At 45.5% G+C, this 22359-nt stretch overlaps 1 protein-coding gene across 1 annotated transcript in view; it reads left to right on the top strand.

The window, feature by feature from the left end:
• Positions 1-22359, top strand: part of DMD (dystrophin) — a 1907270-nt gene that overhangs the window by 790791 nt on the left and 1094120 nt on the right. The window contains exons 23-25 of the mRNA XM_084843968.1: positions 2079-2192; positions 19790-19945; positions 21873-22043. Of these exons, the coding sequence (XP_084700094.1) occupies positions 2079-2192; positions 19790-19945; positions 21873-22043 (441 nt within the window). The remainder of the gene's footprint in view (positions 1-2078; positions 2193-19789; positions 19946-21872; positions 22044-22359) is intronic.

A 22359-nucleotide genomic window follows, 5' to 3' on the forward strand; every position in this document is an offset into this window, starting at 1 on the left:
CTTTGTGGGTGTTAGGGGTGTATGAAACCCCGCTTACCTGGCACTGCCGGGTTCCACAGGTGGGGGGAGGCGATCCTTTCCTCCCCCCGGAATCCTCAATAGGGGGGGAGGCGATCCATTCCTCACCCTGGTATCCTCAATAGGGGGGGAGGCGATCCGTTCCTCACCCCGGGAATCCTGCTCAGCCGGCTCCGCTCTGCGGCCAGGCCGCAGAGCCACTGGCCGGGCCAACCTGCAGCGGGGCCTCCAGCCGCTGCCAGGCTGGTGCGGACGCAAATGGCGTCCTGAGTAGGGGACGCCATTTTTGTCCCTATGGTAGCCCGTGATAGGCTACGTAAATATTTATGTAGCCTATCGCAGCTAAAGCAGGGACGCAAATGGCATCCCCTATGCCATTTGCGTTCCCATTTTATCCATTTTATCTGCTGCTGCCAGAGCCGAAGCCGCAGCCAGGTAGGCTCTGTTTTGCAGGGCTTTCGCGGGGTGGAGGGGCGGGGGGCTCTGTTCTGCCACAGATTCCAGGGGGCTGAATTCACTGGAATTCGGCACCCCTGGGATCTGGGGCGGAATTCTCTAACATCCCCAGTGAGTGTGTCACTCTGACTTCAGTGACCCAACCCTTTCCCTCCCTGTTTTCTGGAACGGTATGCCAAGGGACCAACGTTTAAAATATCATTGAAAATTAGCACTAGAACACAGCCCATGACCCCAGTCAGGTTTTTTTTTCTCCCATTGTACTGAGTGAGGCTTGCCCTCTCAGTGACCACAGAAATAACAGATAAGCCCCTCAATTGACACCGCACATATCAAAGCCCTCAATTCCTTAAATGCGATTAAGCACCACCTCAAGGCTTTGGTCCATTGCCTTAGGACGTAACTCCATCACAGCTTCCCTATAGAGATCCTGTGCATTAAAATGGGGGCTGGTTTCGGTCTCTTTCCCAGAACAAACCCATTAGTGTCCCCTCAGAAGTAATTCCCATTGTGGTGGATGAGGCTGAGATTCCCCCTCTATTGAAATGGCACATATTAATGCTGAATTCCTTAAATGTGTTTAAGCGACCAAGCAAAGCTCCAATGAACTGCCTTAGGAAGAAAATACTTCACAACTTCATTATAGCTATCCTGCAATTTACAATGGGGGCTAATCCATCTTTGTGCGTACTACTCTCTTTCCCACAACAAACCCATTAGTGTCTCCTCAGAAGTAACTCCTATTGTGCTGAATGAGGCTTGCTCCTGAAATGCAGGTGCATCTGGACTTTCAGGGGAAAGGAGAAAGCAGGGTGGGAGGAGAGAGGGGGAAAACCTCTCTTCACAGCAAAGCTGATTCCTTTTTAAAAATCCCATACTCCTCCATTAGCTTCTCCTTCTGTTGTCCTGGAAACATGGCCGAGGAGGCAGGAACACTGTTGAGGTAATCAGACCCAACCCAGACTCCACTCAGACTCCACCCAGCCATCAAGAAAATAAGTTGATTGGAGCTCAGTGGAAACAGCACAGAGCCCCAGGCTACAGCAATGATAAGCCAGGACTTTAAGGGCTGTAGAAACTAGAAAAGGAAAAGATACGATTGGGGAAACATGAAACATCACAACAAAGTTGCAAACAAAGTGAAGCCGATAGGGTGGAAACACATGCCTGGTCAAAGGCTGCACAGAAAACTTAATGTATAGAGAAATTAAGTGTGTGAAAAAATATCCATACATTCTGTCTGTCTGTCTGTCACTTCTTCTCTGTGCAAACACTAGTGATGGCTACTATGCTACTGGTAGTCTGCAATATATACATGTAAAATATTTCACAATGTATTCCATTTTTAAAAAAAATGGGAAGACAAAATCAAGGAGAACTGTTATTTCCTGAGATGAAAATAAATAAAGGCAGCAGTTAGACCAAATGATGAAAAACAATGCCCAATATATTTTCCTTGTTTGCGTTTTTTAATTTTTTAAGGTTTTTCAGATGAATTACTAATCTTAAAATTACTCTTTGTGTTTAGTCATAGTGTCATGCTGAGTTATTTTATCACTGGTAAACGCTTCACGTAACTCAGTGTCGTGCTTTTTCAAAAACAGAATGACACTAAAACCCTGAAGAAATGGATGGTTGAAGTGGATGTTTTTCTAAAAGAAGAGTGGCCTGCCCTTGGAGATTCAGAAGCACTTGAAAAACAGCTAGAACAGTGCACCGTAAGTAATGACTTTGTGTAGCATTTCATGTCTAAAGTTGATTGTAGTAAATATCAAGAATCCTCCTTATCCCTAACCTTTCTACAAATGCAATTACCCTCAATCTCCTTTTGGAGACTCTGTCTGTTTGTTTTAAGGCGCCTTAGGAGTATGCAATCTTTGATCATTGTAGATATGGAGACGATAGGGAATAAAAGTCAAAATAGGGAGAAATGTTTGGAATACAGATGGAGGGATATAGATGTTCTTATTTGTTTATTCATCCATCATATGTGAAGCTGCTTTGAGAGAGGTATGGCAGAAAGGCAAGGTATATGTTTAAATATAAATAAATATAAACATATTTGATCAACAGAAAATTAGAGAATTACTGCAATTACTGCAAAAAGAAGTATGCACCCCTTAAATGTTTGGATGGTGCCTTGCCATTCAATGTATGCAAATACTGTGTGTGTGTATTTCTGTATAAGAGGGGCTATTTCCCATCCTAGCATTGTCAGGTTTTCTCATTTCCCTTTTGTGTCACTTTGTTATATATATAATGAAGGTTGTTCAGGCAGGAATTAAGTTGAGTCGACTGGGCAAGTGAGTAAAAGGTACTAGTCCAAAAAGAATTATGGAAGTATTTGAACACGATTTTTTAAAAATTGACTAACCATCTTGGCTATTGTCCTCTTCCTGTATGATCTAAAGATTTGGAAAACTTCTGCTTTAAGGTTTTGCATTAATATTCTGTTAAATGGTTGCTCTAGGGCAGTGGTAGGCAACCTTTGGGGGCTCACAGGCACATTTAGAATTTTGAGGAAGTGTTGTGGGGCACCACCACAAAATTAGCTGCCATGGTGGTGCCCATGACACTTCCATGTACCATGCTTCTGAGGATGTGCAATGTGCCCTTCAATCAATATATCATTTCTAAAACCATTTTCCCCTCTATTCTTCTAGTTTCGGCTCAAAGAGAGTGCCCTTGAGCATATGTGTAATGATCCATTCCCACTGATCCATTCATGAGTGGAACTTTGCACTTTGTCAAGTCTGCTTTTTGGTATGGGGTTACAACTGTGTCAGGGTGGAAACTGAGCCAGTAGAGCCTCAGAGAAGTTCTGATTCTGAGGAGGATCAGCAACCTGTGGGAGAGGAGCTCGCTCATCTCTCCCAGGCACAGCAGCTGTCAGAGATTCCTCCTGCCAGCATTCCTGGGAGTGCAGGGTCATTCCTAGTGACCCTGGCAGTGAGAGAGCGCTGGAGAGGGGCTTGCTGGACGCTTGGTGCAGATGCAGGGAGCGACGACAGATGGAGGATGCAGAAAGGAGGCGTAGCGGTAGTTTGGTGCACAAACAACAGTCGCATCCCAAGGACCCAAGGGAAAGAGGGAGGATCTCTCCATCACCCATAAGTTTAGGGTCTTCCCATGGTTCTCCTTCAAACGGGGACCAACTGCCTTACCTGGAGCTTAGGCTACTCTGCTATCTTTCCCCAGTGCTGTTGCTTGCTATATCGCTAGTGATTAGTATCTGAAAGAGTCATAACGGAATAAAGTATCGGAAAGAATCCTCGTTGTCTGTGTCCTGAGTTGGCTATTGGTGGGGATTGAAAGAGGCAGCTATTTATTTATTTATTTATTTATTCATTCATTCATTCATTCATTTCTATACCGCCCAATAGCCGAAGCTCTCTGGGCAGTTCACAAAAATTAAATCCAAACAACACACAATAAAACAATTTAAAATATATAGAACATTAAAACCACACTATAACAATACAACCACAATAAAACCTAGCAGCAGTGCAGGAGTTTAAAATACAGATAACAGCAAAGATAAAAATTTAGAAAGCTAAAATGCTAAAATGCCTGGGAAAATAAAAAGGTCTTCACCTGGCGCCGAAAGGAATACAATGTAGGTGCCAGGCAAACCTCACTAGGGAGCTCATTCCAGAGCCGGGGTGCCACAGCAGAAAAAGCCCTCCTCCTAGTAGCCACCCGCCTCACTTCCTTTGGCAGGGGCTCATGGACAAGGGCCGCTGATGATGTTCTTAAGGTCCGGGCAGGCACATATGGGAGGAGGCGATCCTTCAGGTAACCTGGCCCCAAGCCGTTAAGGGCTTTGAATGTTAACACCGGCACTTTGAATCGGGCCCGGAAATGGACTGGCAGCCAGTGCAGCTGGAAAAGTACTGGCGTAATATGAGCTCGCAGGCCAGTCCCTGTTAACAATCTTGCTGCCCTATTTTGGACCAGGTAGGGCGCTCCTGACAAACTGTATGGATTGTATTTGCAAAAATCAGCTGTCAAAGGGAGTGGTGAAGTGGAGTAGGAAACATACAAGGAAACTGACAAGATGAGGCTGCATATAGGCTAGTGTGAGCATAGTTGCAAAGTGCTGGGGGAGAAATAACAGTAGGAGAAAGGAGGGGCCCAATAGTGCAGTTCAGAAGCACTGAAAATGGGTAGAAAGATTGATATAGTAAGTGCACCAAAAGGATGGGGGGATAATACCTTCTTCTTGGCAATGTGATCCTCTCACTTTTAAGTGTTCAATGACACTTATCCTGCAGTCCTTCGCAATTTTGTGCAAATTAGCCTATATGCAGCCTCGTCTTACCAGTTTCCTTGTATGTTTCCTACTTCACTTCAGCACTCCCCAGCTTCAACATACAAGGACATTGAGAAGGCAGGACTACACATCATATTGGACAGGTGAAAGTGTGCACTTTTGCACCTGCCAAAGAACAGGGAAAATAATAGTAATTAAAGAATTATAAACACATTTGTGTACACCAGAAGAACTGAAAAAAAGTTTTAAAGTGGCAAATGGAAACGAGTAGCAATTGGAGTGGGGAGGGGCCCAGGGTGAGAAGACAAGATGGGTTCCACCACAGAGGCACGTGGGACATGTGCTGGAGCCACCTTGAGGACTGAGGGGGAAGGAGGACCCTGAGCCTGTTTCTGTCCCTGCCAAACAGGTACTTAAGGCGAGGCTGCCAGAGGCAGCGCCTTGGCGTCGTGCCAAGCACAATGCTAAGTGCACACTTAGTGTTGCACTTGGAGACGCATGGAGGAACATATGAAGACCCACCCACCACCTCTCCAGAGATCCCCACAACCAAATATTTACATAGCCTATCATGGTGTTTTTTGAAAATCTAGCCGTGATAGGCTACGTAAATCATTACGTAGCCTATCACATTTGTTGTTGTTGTTTTTTACTTGGAAATGGCGGCAGCAGCCGGTCAGAAGACCGGCCGCCGCCGCACCTCCGCCAAACCGCCGCCGGGAGCTGCCGCCGCGAGAGACATTCGCCAAAAGTAAGTCCCATCCCGGGGGAGGCGGGGGCGGACCGTTTCTCCACCAATTTTGGGGGGCCGAAAGCGTTTGCATTCGGCCTCCCTGAGATTCGTGGAGAAATTCTCTGACATCCCTAAACGTAGCATGGTTTGTCTTTGTCCTTTTGAGATGTTTGTTTTGTTCTGAAATCTTGGTAGGGATGTACGAAAGGGACTTACCTTGTCCCGCAGCTTTTTTCGCGGGGGGGGGAGGCGCTTCGCTTCTCCCCCCGAAGTTCATGCGAGGGGGGGGTGTCTTCCCGCCTCGCCCGGCTGAAATTCAGGCCGGGGGGGAGGCTTCCTGCCTCGCCTGGCCGAAATTCAGGCCGGAGAGAAGCGCCCTGTCTCCCCGGCTGCGAACTTCAAAAGAAAAGTAAAAAAAAAAGAAAAAAGCCCCGTGATAGGCTACGTAACGATTTACGTAGCCTATCATGGCTAGATCTGCAAAGTCAGCCGTGATAGGCTACGTTAATCGTCACATAGCCTATCACGGGTGACTTAAAAAAAAAAAAAAGCACGTATGCTAATGGCAGCCCCCATAGGGAGCCGCCATTCGTCTTCCTTATTTGGTCCCTGTAATCACGTAAAGATTTACGTAGACTACAGGGACCAAATAAGGAACGCAAATGGCGGCTCCCTATGGGGGCCGCCATTTGCGTACATGCTTTTTTTTTTTTTCCAAAGTCACCCGTGATAGGCTACGTGATGATTAACGTAGCCTATCACGGCTGATTTTGCAAATCTAGCTGTGATAGGCTACGTTAATCATTACGTAGCCTATCACAGGGGCGTTTCGTTTTTTTTTTTACTTGTAATGGCGGCGGTGGCAGCCGGTCAAAAGACCGGCTGCTGCCCCCGCCCCAGACGAAGACCTGCCGAACCGCCACCGGGACCCGCTGCCGGGAGCAACATTCGTAAAAGGTAAGTCCCATCCCGGGGGGGCAGGTGGGCGGGGGGGAGAATTTCTTCCTGAACCTTCAGAGGACCGAATGCATTGGCACACGGCCCCCCGAAGTTTCGGGGAGAAATTCTCCCCCATCCCTAAATCTTGGTGCCTTTAGCCTCCTGTACACTGTAGTTGGGATCATAGTGATGTCTTTCCCTGAGCCTATATTAAATTCAACTTGGACATCTCCCAAGGTCAGGGTGGTTCATTTGGACTGCTAATGGATCAAAGGTAGGCTGTTTTTCTATCCCAGGGGCAGTCTTCTAGGGGAACTGTTGTAGGTTTGGGGAGAAGCACACTGGAGCATTTTTAGACATTTCCTGCATATTGTGTCTCAAGCTGGACATTGTTTCTGTTGTTGACTTTCTAAACCATGGCAATTCTTTTGCATCCCTGTTGTATTCATTTTAAAAAGAAAAACCAACACCTTTCCAGAGTGGTTTATCTAAGTTAATGGAAGTCTGGATGTAGTATCTTCCCACCTTCCAGGGTTTCTTCCTCCCACCATGTATGGCTTCAGCTGTGGCCTCCTGTTTAAAGTTATTCCTGTTTCTATTGTTCCTATTATATAGGAGATCTGGAGGACCTCCTGCCAAAGTAGGCCAGGCTAGCTCTGTCTTTGTTGTCCTTCCACTGGCAGGCAAAGACATTTATATTCAGACAAGCTTTTGGCTTTTAAGCTAACTTATTTACTCAAGAAGAGTTTAACTGGTGAATATGAAAGAGGAGGAGAAGCCAATGAAGGGGAACATAAGAATGGAGAGATGTGAAAAAGTGACAAGAAGTAAATACAAGGCAGGCAGCAGAGTTCAAAACAAACAAGGGGGTTGAAAAACTGGTACAGCTGAAGAAAAGTACTGCAATAATCAATTCTAGAAAGAAAAAGGGTGTGACCCAATGTTTTAGTCCAATCATGGAACTCCTGTGTTGTGTCTCATTCAGACCTTTAATATCTGAGCAACTGGTGGGTTTGTGAGCCACTGGGGAAGAGGCTGAAGTGGTGGGGGTTGATTGTTTCATTTCTCATACTAATTTGAATTAACCAGACAAAATATTTGGTAGTAGATATCTAGTGTTTGCTTTATAAAAAATATTATTGTTTATTTTATCAGATTCAGCTATCCTATTTCTCTTTTTTAAGAATTTCCTGCAGTGTTTGAATGTGATTTGTATGGGCATTGAGTTGTATTTGGCCACTAGGTGGTGGCAAGAGGTAACTCTGTAATATACTGGATTCATTGAAAATCGCAATTATCCTTTTCCTATTACCTTGTGGTGAGACCTGAGTTCTTTCTTCTGATGCAGTCTAAGGATTGCGCTTCTGTTGTATTGGATCTCCTTAATGCCATCTTTATACATACATTTGCGTTTATGCTGCATTGGCACTGCCTGGCTTGTTTAATTAACCTGCCTGTATTAAATGGGTTGAGTCTTAAGACCAGTGAGATATAATGTCTAATCAACAAGAGAAATATAATATGCTGACATGATAGACTTCAGAAATTATCTGACTCAATGTAGCTTCTATTTTCCTTGAAATTGTCTGGTTTGAAGATTCTATAATAATTCTGTACTTCTTGCACTGTACATAATCTATTCCAACAAAGTATTTTAGAAATCTTTTTTCACTGATAATTTACATGCTCCACTGCCCCAGATGGACATGTAAGCTCCGTGAACTGTGTTTTTCTCACAAAGATTACAGGCTATGTGAGAAGCCCTGTAGAGGCTTAAGACATCACCAAGTATTGATGTTTCTGTCACAGGATTTATAAACCATTCTGACTCCCAGCAGAGTTTGTAATTACCATGAATCTTGTAACCTATAATAATCTGTAACTATTTCTCTCATAGAATTCATCAACTATAAAAAAAAAATCATGTCCTTGTTTGTTGTGTAGATTCTGTGAGACATTGTCCCCTAAGGTTTAAACGTGTCTCAAAAACTGACAAAAACTGACTTCTTATATAGCACTCCTAATTTACATTAAAATGTTGAAAATTGTACCTATATAATCTAAAACCCAATATAACACCTTTGAATCCAATTGTCAGGACCCAGCAGGACTCAAACCTCAACCCCAATTAGACCATCTCTGGAAGAGGAGGGGAACAGCAGGATCCCTGTGGTGGCTCCTAGCATAAATGGTAACCCTGGTTGATGATGCCTACTCCCTGAGATATAGCCAGAGGCACTTCCTCAGAAGACCAACCACCCACCCTCACAAGGGCTTCAAATTTGGCATCCCTTGTTGGGACACGCATGCCAGCCCTGAATCCTTCCTCATCATCTCCGGGACTGCAAGAGCAATGTTAATGATGGGTCTGGGTTGCACTGCATTGTATAATCTCAACTGCAATTCACTGATGTTATGTATACAAATTGTGATGAATTGCCTACCCTCCTGCCTTTGTCCAATCTGTCCACATTTTCCCTTGATCCCATTTTTTAACAGCTCCCATTTTCATCTCCCTTGCAAGTATCCCCCTTCTCTCCCACATAATCAAGTTTTCTCTCTCCTCTGTCTCATTCTTTACTGCAGCCTTCTCCAACCTAGTGCCCTTCAGAAGTTTTGGACTGCAACTACCAGGATTCCTGACCATTGGCCATGCTGGCTGAGGCAACTGATGGCAGTTGAAGTCCAAAACATCTGGAGAGCACATGGTTGTGGAAGGCTGCTTTACCGCATTAACAAATGCCACTGTCTCCCCTATTGTACAAACAAACAAACTTTGACCAATGTTTTCTCTACAACTACAGCCTAATCTTCTTATTACTCTGTGCCCCCAAACCCCAAACCCCAAACCCATGGAGGGTTACTTCCTCTATCTCAGATTCCTTTCCCAACTCTACCTTTGACTCCCACTCAGGCTGGTTTCCATCCCCTGTATTCTACTGAAACTACTACCCTCACAAAAATCACTGATGAGATGACCTTCTCATTGCAAAATCTAACAATCTCTCTTCAGTCCTCATTCTTCTTGAACTTTACACTGCCTTTAATCACTCTCTCTGGCTTGACTCCTATTTCTCCAGGATTCTGTCCTCCACTGTTTCTTTTCCTACCTCCCTAAGTGGTTTTCCAATCTTTCCATAAAGGGGAGCTCTTCCTTTTTTCCCTCTCTCTGTGTTGGAGTCCCTTAGTAATCTGTTCTTTCCATCATAAGTCCCTCCCACTATATTCGGTGGGGCTCGCTCCCAGGTAATTCTTCATAGGATTGCAGCCAGAGTCTTTTAAGAATGTTTGTTAACATTGCTTAAAAAAAAAAAAATAGGTGTGCTGCCATGTGTGGGTAACATTGCCATAGTTACATTATGAGGAATTTAAAAAGTAAAGAGTTCTGTTCCTTGGACATCCATGCCTATTGCGTTGACCCATGTGATAGTTATAGCAATAGTTAGGGATATATGAAAGTCACTTACCTTTTCGCGGATTCTGTTCATGGTGGGGGGGAGGCGTTCCATCCCTCCCCCCGGAATCCTCGACGGGGGGGAGGCGATCCGGTCCTCCCCTCCGGAATCCTCGATGGCCAGCTGTGCTCCGCGGCAGCTCCGCAGAGCAGCCAGCTAGGCCCAGGCCAGGGCCATCCACAGCCGGATTTCCGGCCGCGGAGGGCTCTGGGTAAAAAAAAAAAACGCGTACGAAAATGGCGGCGGCTAAGGCTGCCGCCATTTGCGTTCCTTATTTTTCGCCATCTTAGTCTACGTCAATATTTATGTAGACTAAGACGAAGAAAAGAAAGGGGAACGCAAGTAGCGTAGCGGGCGCTATTTGCGTTCCCCTTTATTTTCACTGTCTTAGTCTACATAAATATTTACGTAGACTAAGATGACCAAACATAAGGAACGCAAATTGCGTATACATTTTTCTTTTTGTTTAACCCAGCCGTGATAGGCTACGTAAATCTTTACGTAGCCTATCACTACTATGTAAAAAAAAAAAAAAAAAGACGAGACTGCAAATGGCGGCGGCGGCAGCCGATCGGAAGACCAGCCGCCGCCGCAGCTGCTGCCACAGCCACTGCCATCCGGATCATCCGCCCCAGGTAAGTCTCATCCCGGGGGGGATCCGTGGGGGGCAGGGGGGGTGGCAGGCCATTCCGCCATGGATTTCAGGGGGTGCAAATGCACTGGCATTCGGCCTCACCGAGATCCGTGATGGAATAATCTGACATCCCTAGTGACAATACCACTGCAACAATACCAGATCCAAAACTAAATTAGTACTAGGAGCATGCTATTGCCCCCAGACCAGAATGCTCAGGGTGATCTTGAGATGGAAAACGAAATCAGGGAGGCTTCCAAATGACAAAGTGTTGTAATAATGGGTGACTTCAATTACCCCCATATTGACTGGGTAATGTATGTTCAAGTCATGACAAAGAAATTACCTTTCTCAATGCCCTCAACAACTGTGCCCTAGAACACTTGGTCATTGACCAACCAGAAGGGAGGTGACCCTGGATTTAATCCTAAAGGGTCACCCAGGACCTAGTATGAAATGTGAGTGTTGTTGAACCAGTTACAAACAGTGACCACAGTGCTATTAGATTTAATATATATTTAAGTCAGAAATTGCCAAGGAAGTCCAACAGAGTGACATTTTACCTCTAAAGAGGAAACTTCTCTAAAATGACGGAACTGGTAAAAGGAAAGGAAAATCAAAGGGGGGAGTCAAGAGGATTAAACCCCTTCAAAATGCTTGGAAGTTACTCAAAACTACAATAATAGAAATAGGGATGTCAGAGAATTCTGCCACAGATCTTGGTGAGGCCAAATGCCAGTGCATTTGGCCCCCTGAAAGCTGTGGCAGAATGGCCTGCCCCCCCGCCCCCCCGCGGATCCCCCCCAGGACGAGACCTACCTGGGGTGGATGTTCCAGGCGGCGGCGGCTCCAGCGGGGGCTTCAGCGGCGGCGGCTGCGGCGGCTGGTCTTCCGACCGGCTGCCACTACCGCCGCCATTTGCAGTCTTGTCTCTGTAAAAAAAAAAAAAAAAAAACACCATGATAGGCTACGTAAACACTTACGTAGCCTATCACAACCTAGTTAAAAAAAAAAAGTGTACACAAATGGCAGCGGCTATGGCCACCGCCATTTGCATTCCTTATTTTTTGCCGTCTCAGTCTATGTAAATATTTACATAGACTATTACGGCGAAAATAAAGGGGAACGCAAATAGCGTAGTGGGCGCTATTTGCGTCCCTTTTTGATTCGCCGTTTTAGCCTACGTAAATATTTACGTACACTAAGACGGCGAAAAATAAGGAATGCAAATGGCGGCAGCCGTAGCCGCCACCATTTGCGTACGCATTTTTGTTTTTTACCCAGAGCCCTCCGCGGCCGGAAATCCAGCTGCAGACGGCTCTGGCCTGGGCCTGGCTGGCTGCTCTGCGGAACCACCACGGAGCACAGTCAGCCAACGAAGATTCCAGGGGGGAGGGATGGAACGCCTCCCCCCCACCATAAACATAATCCACGGAAAGGTAAGGGACTTTCGTACATCCCTAAATAGAAGCTCAGCTAGAATGTATACGACAAGTTAGGAAAAGTAGCACCACGTCCAAGAGTTCACCAGTGTGGTTACCGAGCAGTGTCAAGGAAGCTATCTGAGAAAAGACAGCTTCCTTCAGAAAATGGAGGTCTTGCCCAAATGAGGAAAACAAAAGGGAGCCCAAGCTTGCACAAAGGAGATGCAAGTAGGGATGTCAGAGAATTCCGCCATAGATCTCAGGGAGGCCGAATGCCAGCACATTCGGCCCCCTGAAATCGGTGGCGGAACGGTCTGCCCCCCTGCCCCCCTCAGGACGAGACTTACCTGGGGTGGATCTTCCTGGCGGCGGCAGCTCCGGCGGTGGTTCGGCAGCGGTGGCTGCAGCGGCCAGTCTCCCGACCGGCTGGCCCCACCGCCGCCATTTCCAGTTTAAAAAAAAAAAAGTGATAGGCTACGTAAAGATTTATATAGCCTATCACGGCTAAGTTTTAAAAAAAATGTGATAGGCTACGTAAATGTTTACGTAGCCTATCACTGCTGACTTTAAAAAAAAACAATGCGCGTATGCAAATGGCGGCTACGCTATTTGTGTTCCCCTTATTTTCGCTGTCTTAGTCTACGTAAATCTTGATGTAGACTAAGACGTGCCAAAATAAGGAACGCAAAAGGCAGCGGCCGTGGCCGCCGCCATTTGCGTACATGCGTTGTTGTTGTTTTCTTAAGTCAGCCATGATAGGCTACGTAAACATTTACGTAGCCTATCACGGCTGACTCCAGGGATGCAAACGGCGGCAGCTATGGCCGCCGCAATTTGCATCCCTGCTAGCCAGCGGCCGGATGTCCGGCTGCTGGCAGAGCCAGCCGACAGCTCTGCAGAATCCCTGCGGAGCACAGCCGGCCGGCCAGGATTCCGGGGGGGGGAGGAACAGAGCACCTGCCCCCCATCCAGGATTCCGGGAGTAGGGACGGAGCCCCTCCCCCCCCCACCATCAACATAATCCGCAAAAGGTAAGTGCCTCTCGTACATCCCTAGATGCAAGCAGACAATATTTTGAGGAACATATCATTAACAACATCATGCCCAACAATAAATAATTATTTAAATATATCAGAAGCAGTAAACCAGCTAGGGAGGCAGTTGGACCACTGGATAGGGATGGCGGAGAATTCTGCCACGGATTTCAGTGAGGCCAAATGCACTGGCATTAGGCACCCCGAAATCCGTGGGTTTCCCCACCCGCCTGCGGATTCCCCCCCAGGACGAAGCTTACGTGGGGCAGATGTTCCGGACGGCGGCAGCTGGTCTTTCGACCTGCTGCCGCGGCGGCCATTTGCATCCTGGTCTTTGCTGTGATAGGCTACATAAGTATTTACATAGGCTATCACAGCACGCCAAGCAAAAAAAAAAAGGCGTACGCAAATGGCGGCGGCTATGGTGGCCGCCATTTGCGTTCCCTATTTTTCGCTGTTTTAGCCTACAGAAATGTTTTCTGCTACTACGGCGAAAAAAAAGGGGAAAGCAAATAGCGTAGTGGGCGCTATTTGCGTTCCTTTTTTATCGCCGTTTTAGCCTACGTAAATATTTACGTAAGCTATTATGGCGAAAATAGGGGTGGACGAAAGTCACTTACCTGTCGTCGAAGGCCGTTCGCGGTGGGGGGGAGGCGCTTCGCTGCTCCCCCCGCGAAGTTCAGGCCGGGGGAGAGGCTTCCCGCCTCGCCCGGCCAAAATTCAGGCCGGGGGGGGAGGCTTCCCGCCTCGCCCGGCCGAAATTCAGGCCGGGGAGGAGGCGCCTCGCCTCGCCCGGCCGCGAACGTGAAAGTAAAAAAACAAAAAACAAAACGCCCCCTGATAGGCTACGTGACGATTCATGTAGCTTATCACGGCTAGATCTGCAAAGTCAGCCGTGATAGGCTACGTGAATCGTCACGTAGCCTATCACGGGTGACTTTAAAAAAAAAAAAAAAGCACGTACGCGAATGGCGGCCCCCATAGGGAGCCGCCATTCGCGTTCCTTATTTAGTCGCTGTAGTCTACGTAAATGTTTAAGTAGACTACGGCGAAAATAAGGGCAACGCAAATAGAGTTGCCCTTATTTTCGCCGTAGTCTACGTAAACATTTACGTAGACTACAGCGACCAAATAAGGAAGGGGAATGGCGGCTCCCTATGGGGGCCGCCATTATCCGTACACTCTTTTTTTTTTTTTTAAGTCACCCGTGATAGGCTACGTGACGATTCACGTAGCCTATCACGGCTGACTTTGCAAATCTAGCCGTGATAGGCTACGTGAATCGTCACGTAGCCTATCAGGGGGCGTTTTTTTTTCTTCTTTCATTGCAATGGCGGCGGCAGCAGCCGGTCGAAAGACCAGCTGCCGCTCCCGCCTCGCTCGAACACCCGCCGAACCGCCGGCTGGACCAGCCACCGGGAGGGACATTCGGTGAAGGTAAGTCCCGTCCCGGGGGGGGGTGCGGGGGGGTGCAGAGGATTTCTCCCCGAAACTTGTTCGGGGGGCCGAACACGTTGGCGCTCGGTCCCCCGAAGTTTCGGGGAGAAATTCTCCGCCATCCCTAGGCGAAAAAAAGGAATGCAAATAGCGCCCACTACACTATTTGAGTTCCCCTTTTTTTTCGCCGTAAAAGCCTACGTAAATATTTACGTAGCCTAAAATGGCAAAAAATAGGGACCGCAAATGGTGACCACTGTAGCCGCCGCCACTTGCGTACACTGTTTTGTTTGTTGGTTTGTTTGTTTGTTTTGCCCAGCTGTGATAGGCTACATAAATACTTACACAGCCTATCACGGCAGCCTGGCTGGACACAAATGGTGGCCACTACAGCAGCCGCCATTTGCTTCCGCAGTAGCCCGTCTGCAGCCGGAAGTCCGGCTGTTAGTGATGTACAAAAGGGACTTACCTGGTCCTGCAGCTTGCTTCGCGGTGGGGAGGTGCTTCGGTTCTCCCCCCAAAGTTCAGGCCAGGGGGGAGGTGCCCCGCCTCGCCCGGCCGAAATTCAGGCCAGGGAGAAGCGCCCCGTCTCCCCGGCCGCGAAATAAAAAGTGAAAAAAAAAAACACCCGTGATAGGCTACGTAACGATTTACACAGCTTATCACGGCGAGATTTCCAAAGTCAGCCGTGATAGGCTACGTAACGATTAACGTAGCCTATCATGGCTGACTTTGGAAATCTAGCCGTGATAGGCTACAGTAATCGTTACGTAGCCTATCACGGGTGTTGTTGTTTTTTTTAACTTTATTTTGTAATGGCGGCGGCGGCAGCCAGTCAGAAGACCAGCTGCCGCCCCCGCCCCCGACGAAACACCGCCAAAGCGCCTCCGGGACCCGCCGTTGAGAGGGACATTCGAGGGAGTTAAGTCCCATCCTGGGGGGGGCGGGGGGATGGAGAATTTCACCAACAATTTCGGGGGGCCGAATGCATTGGCATTCGGCCTCCCTGAGATTTGTGGAGAAATTCACGGCCATCCCTACCGGCTGCGGATGGCCCTGGCCAGCTGCTCTGCGGAGCCACCACAGAGCAGAGCTAGCCAGGCTGGATTCGGGGGGGGGAGGACCGGATCGCCTCCCCCCCATCGAGGATTCCGGGGGGAGGGACAGAGAGCCTCCCTCACCACCACGAATTAATTCCGCGAAAAGGTGACTTTTGTACATTCGTACCATTGGATGACAACAGAGTTAAAGGAATGCTGAAGGAGGACAGGAGATTGTGAAGAAACTGAATGAATACTTTTCATCTCTCTTCACTGCAGAAGATATAGGACAGATACCTGTGCCTGAAGTGATGTTTTCAGGAAGGGAGTCTGAGCAACTGAGGAAAACAGTGGTGACAAAAGATGAGGTTCTTGACCTTATTGACAAATTGAAAGTTAATAAACTACCAGGCCCAGGTGGTATCTATCCTAGGGATGGGGGAGAATTTCTCCCCCAAACTTCGGGGGGCCGAGTGCCAACGCATTCGGTCCTCCGAAGGTTGTTCGGGGAGAAATTCTCTGCCGCCCCCCCGGGATGGGACTTACCTTTCACGAATGTCGCTCCCGGCGGCGAGTCCCGGCGGCGGTTCAGCAGGTCTTCGTCCGGGGCGGGGGCAGCAGCCGGTCAATAGACCGGCTGCCGCTCCCGCCCCACTCGAACACCCGCCGAACCGCCGGCCGGACCCGCCGCCAGGAGGGACATTCGGCAGAGGTAAGTCCCGTCCCGGGGGGGGTGCGGGGGGCGGGGGGGTTTGGAGGATTTCTCCCCGAAACTTGTTCGGGGGGCTGAACACATTGGCGCTCGGCCCCCCGAAGTTTCAGGGAGAAATTCTCCGCCAACCCTAAATTAAATGCTTAGTCGCATTCTTTTAAATTATGGAAATCTTAAGCATCACTCCACTTTTTCTTCAATCATTTTTAGAATGATGCAATTGAGATTGTAAATGCAAATAATAACTATGCAACATGGGGATTTCTCCTAAATTTCAAATGTTGATATGTGTCCATAGTTAGGTATTGAACAGTTACAGAAAAAAGGATTGTTGCTGAAGCTGAGTTATGGTTGCTGGCTGGCCATGCCTTTTGTCAGGGAAATTACTTGTTAATGGGCCAAAACAGCTGGTGGATGTTCCCTTATGACAACTAGTTGTTAGAAGGCTTTGTTTTTAATATACAAAGACTATTCTGAAATGTTTGGAATGTACATTACATGTAACAAGGGAAGACAGCTGGGAATTTATGAATCTGTCCAGTTCAATTCTGCTTGGTTTCTCATTTTTCTAACATTAAGCATGTTCTATGACTTCCATCCCATTTCTGTATCAGTTTACAATTTTTTTTTTAAAGTCCACATATAAATTCAAACATATTTTGTGCACAGTTCTCTTAAGATGTGCTTTCTGGTGTGAATTTTTCCAAATATTTTCCCTAATATACACATTGTTTTACTTATGAAGTGCTTTGCAAAATTCGGAGAAATGCAAATAATCACCAAATAACCATTCCGCCAATTTGCAATTCGCAAGCAACAAAGGTCCTGTATGTGTTTCTTCTCATGAAAATTGGGTCACTCTATAGGTGCAAAAATTGATCTTGGATTTGAGTGTGAATAAGCCCAGAACATACACAAGAGTTACCAATCTCTAATGCTATAGATAATCTTACCTAAAAATTTTAATGCCACAGATTTTGAGTTACTAAAACCTTGTTTTAAAAATATTTCACTAATTCCAGATGTGCTTTTTTTTCTTTAGGAAGAATACAACTGAAGTCCTACTGGAATAGACCCATTGAAATGAATGGGACTTATTAGTCATGGCTAACTTAAGTCCCATTCATTTCAATGGGTCTACTCTTAAGTATGACTTTAGTTGGATTCTACCCAGTGTTCTCCCAAATTTCCAATTGGAAAAATTGGGGGGAAGTCCTCCCCCACCAACCTTTCTATCTCTAATGCAGCCCCCTTTCTCCTCCCTTCATGGCATGCATCAGTCATGCAAGCAATCTAATTTTCATTTGTGTTTGAACTGGAAAACTATGGTTACCAGCTTTAGAACAAGCCAGAATCTTAAACTATGCTTTATTAGAAACATCCTGGTTTGACTGCTGAAGAGAGGAGCAAGGTAATAAGAAGCTGAAATACAAATAATCTGAACTGGGCCATTGAGAATCCAGCTAGGTAAAAGTTGCTGAAGGAACATCGCCCTAATCTTCCACTTACCTGAAGACTGCAACTTTATGACTTTTAAACACCTGACATGACTTTGAGGTCTTCCAGGTGACAGAACTATCCATAGAGGAGAGAGTGTGAAGATCCAGCTCAACAGTTGTAGGCTAATAAATGGTAGCTGCAGGACAGACCAGTGATGTCATAATCATATCGGTTAAATGGGGGATATATTTAGTCTAGCCAGACTCCAGGCAAACGTTTGTTTTGATTATGTTCTGATAGTAGCTGTCCATGGAGCTATTTTGTTTTGTTCTATATATCTGAAGATGCGTAGTTCTAGTTCATGTCTCAGCTCAAATGAGTTCTCAAAGCAGAGATTAATATTAGAAAACCATGTGTCTGTGTGTCATATAAGAAGAGCCATGCTGAATCACACCAAAAGCCTATATAGTCCAGCATTCTGTTCACACAGTGGCCAATCAGCGGCCTGTGGGAAGCCCACAAGTAGGACATGAGTTCAATAGCACCCACCTGATCATGTTCCCCAGCAACAGGTATACAGAGGCATACTGCCTCTGATACTGATGGTAATATAGCCGTCATGACTAGTGGCCACTGATAGCCTTATTCTCTGTGACTTTGTCTAATCCCATTTTAAAGCCATCCAAGTTGCTGGCCATTACTACATCTTGTGGTAGCAAATTCAGTAAAGTATGTGCTGTGTGCAGAAGTACTTGCTTTTGCCTGTCCAAAATCTCCCACCATTCATCTTCATGGGATGTCCCTGGATTGAAGTATTATGAGCAAGGGAGAAAAATATCTCCCTATCCACTTTCTCCACCATGCATAATTTTGTACTATCATGTCTCCACATACTTACATTTACCATTTTTCTATGCTTTGTTGTTGTTGTTGTTCAGTCATGTCCGACTCTTCGTGACCCCATGGTAGGGATGTACGAAAGTCTCTTACCTGTATCGAAATTTGATTCGTGGTGGAGGGGAGGTGCTCCATCCCTCCCCCTGAAATTCTGGCCGGGGGGGAGGTGCTCCGTCCCTCCCCCCCCCAAATTCTGGCCGGGGGGGAGGCGCTCCATCCCTCCACCCCCGAATCCTGGCCGGCCGAGCCGCAAATGGCGACGGCCATAGCCGCCACTGTTTGCGTCCCTGCAGTCAGCCGTGATAGGCTACGTAAATGTTTACGTAGCCTATCACAGCTGAGTGGAAAAAACAAAACAAAAAACCACGTGTACGCAAATGGCGATTTCTTTGCATTGTTCATTTAAATGGCAAATGGGGATTTCTTTGCATTGTTCATTTAAGAAGGCCTTCTTGTCTCTCCTTGCTATTCTCTGGAACTCTGCATTCAGTTGAATATATCTTCCCCTTTCTCCCTTGCTTTTCGCTTCCCTTCTTTCCTCAGCTACTCGTAAAGCCTCATCAGACAGCCACTTTGCTTTCTTGCATTTCTTTTTCTTTGGGATGGATTTCGTTGCTGCCTCCTGAACAATGTTACGGACCTCCGTCCATAGTTCCTCAGGCACTCTGTCTATCAGGTCTAATCCCTGAAATCTATTAATCACCTCTACTGTATATTCATAAGGGATATGATTTAGGTCATACCTGAATGGATAGTCCCAAACATTATATATATAAAATAAGAACAAAATCTTGGGATATGGTTCATGAATTAACTATAGTCCTCTTCAGATGTTCCATTTACCATTTACCATGTTGAAAAAACATGTGAAGAGAGGAGCACTCCAGCCCCAAGCCAGTTTTTCCAGAGTTCTTTATCACGTGGAGCACCTCACGGATACAGGAAGTGCTCCTCTTCAGACCATTGACCTACACGTGTAGAGGGCGACAGATGTGATGATGGAGGGGGTGGGGCTGGAACATTCCTCTCTTCACACGTTCTTTCATCACAGTAAGTAGAACACTTGAAGAGGGCTTATGTAACATTTAAAAGCGTGTCAATCTAATAATAATAGATAATAAAGTTTCCGCAATACTTTATTTTGGATAATCATGTGCAGTCATTCTAAGGCTGCTTATAGTAGAAGCATTTTGCATACTTATGTATTAATAGATGCATTTTATTTTTAATTTATTGGATTAGGAGCTATATATGTTGGAGCACTAAAATGGAATTTGTATTCTTTTCTGTCATTTAGGCACTAGTGAATGATATCCAGACAATCCAGCCCAGTTTGAATAGTGTTAATGAGATTGGAAAGAAAATGAAGAATGAAGCAGAACCAGAGTTTGCTTTAAAACTCCAGACTGAACTAAAAGAACTTAATGCTCAATGGGATCACATTTGCCAACAGGTACTCTGTTTCTTACTGTGAGCGGTTCTCCTTTAAATAAATTCCAGATTTCTCATTGACATAATTTTCCTTACTCTGTGCAAAACTAGAGGTGGAGCCAGACATTTATAGTTCACACTAATTAACCTTCCGTCCTACTAAATTTATCTACCATGTATAAATGCATGCAGTATAGATGAACTTTAGTGTGATCATTCAATGATTATATAATGTATTATAGTTACAAATAGAACATTGGGAATAAACAGCAATAAATAAATAAAATCCAGAAAGTTACTATACCTAATTAATAGTTTTACCTACATTAGCTTTTGCTTAACTCAAAACATTTAATATCAGCCATCAAAAATGGGATGATAAAGCACTGTTACGATTCAGAGTTAAATAGCTTGGAACCACAAACTATAACATCTGTCAGTCACAAGCATCTATCTGTAGCAAACTTAAAATGTCTAAAAGGTAGTCATAGAAAGTAGAAATGCAATTATACTGGAAAAGGCAGCCCTGTAAGGAAAAATGGGACAATAAAATCAGGATATTTTAATAACAGAATTCCATATGGTATAAATTAATCCTATATTATTGAATTAAACAGTGGAGATTCCAACCGACAGAAACATGATAAGTTGGCAGGAGTCAGGACTCAGACTGTCTCAGGTTGTGTACTGTATAGGGATGGTGTGGGTGTCCATCTCAATCTGGGATTCCAGTGGACTGCCCACAACCTCTGAGCCTCTCCCGCTGAGCCCCTGCCCCCGCTCGCCCCCCTCCCATGCTTGCTGAGCCACCTGCAATTTACCCAGCCCCCATCTGCCTCTGTCATGATCACCATGGTAGTCGCAATACTGTACCCATAGACTTATACACAAAATGGCGCCCTGAATCGCCCACATACACAAGATTCACAGTGCCATTTTGCATATACGTCTATGGGTACAGTATTGCAATCACCTGTTTTTTCAAAACATGGCAATCGTGGTGGAGGCGGATGGGGCCCAGGTAAGTATAGACAGCTCGGCAAGCAGGAATGGGGTTTGGGCACGGATCCAGGGATGTGCAAGCAGGGGCAGGAGCTGGGCAGGCTCCCGGAGAACCCAGATAGAGGGGCACCCATCCATCCCTAGTACTGTTCATGATAATGCCTGCATCACACTTTTGTCACAATAAGGCTGTGTCAACTTGGCATCTTTTGTACTGCTCTTTGCCCCATCTAGTTCTGAACCCAAAGTGTCGTAGTAGTACTTTTTTTTTTTTAAGGCATAACATCGGGTATGATTTTGTGCAGTGTCACCTCATTTTATACTCCTTGAGGGTTTTTTTTAAAAAAACAGTGCCTTCTCAAGAATTCCCCAATACATGTTTAGACCCACAAGACAATTATATCATAAAAGTTTTTTATCTTCAGGGTTACGAACACAAAATTGAAAATAGGACAGCAGCCAATGCTCTGAAGACTTGGAAACAAGATTTCAATTTTAAGAAGTAACCCTTTTTCTTAGAGTAGGGTTGTTATGTGCTAGCCATTTACTTTAATATGGAATTAAACTTTGAACTAGTGTTTATTTTCCCCCTGAGTATGTAATATTGGACTGTTCTGGATTGTAGCAGCAACTGTGTTGTAGGTTTTGTATTATGAGGGTGTTCATTGCCTTTATGAATATCTCCTCTGTTATTATTTATTTTATTTATTTATTTATTTATTTCATTTCTATACCGCCCAATAGCCGAAGCTCTCTGGGCGGTTCACAAAAATTAAAACCAAACAACACACAATAGAACAATTTATTATTACCATATCAGTTTTTATTATATGAGTTTTATTGTTGTAAGTCACCTTGGGAGACTCATGTCCTAAAGGGTAGCCCAGAAATATTTTAAATAGATCAATAAATACTGTTTTTGAATTAAAATAATGTTTTTCTTTAAGGCCTATGCGAAGAAGGCAGCACTAAAAAGTGGTTTGGATAAGACTGTGAGTCTTCGAAAGGATTTGTCAGAGATGCATGAATGGATTATGCAAGCAGAAGAAGAGTACCTTGAGAGGGATTTTGAATATAAAACACCGGAAGAATTACAGAAAGCTGTTGAGGAACTAAAGGTAACAATACAAATGGATGTCTTTAATTTGTATCGAATCCTTCTCTCGAAGTTATTGTTGCACACAATCTGTTTGTTCATTTGGAAGAGTTGGCATTTAAGTGTTACTTGAAAATCTCAAATATGAAGCTTTGATGGCATAAAGTAATTTTGTTTCAATTTAGCATCTGTTGTAAGACATCAAACTCTGCGAAGAATTGCATTGCTAGCATTTCTTCAGCACTTAATTGAATTAAGTATTGCATTTATACGTGTCCTTATTGTGTGGGGGTATCCATGTCAAATTTGCAACTGTTTTCACACCCTTCCACTCTCTT

This window comes from Heloderma suspectum, chromosome 3 (assembly GCF_057233095.1).
Source record: "Heloderma suspectum isolate Gila_16-S chromosome 3, 16-S_ref, whole genome shotgun sequence".
Lineage (NCBI taxonomy): Eukaryota > Metazoa > Chordata > Lepidosauria > Squamata > Helodermatidae > Heloderma > Heloderma suspectum.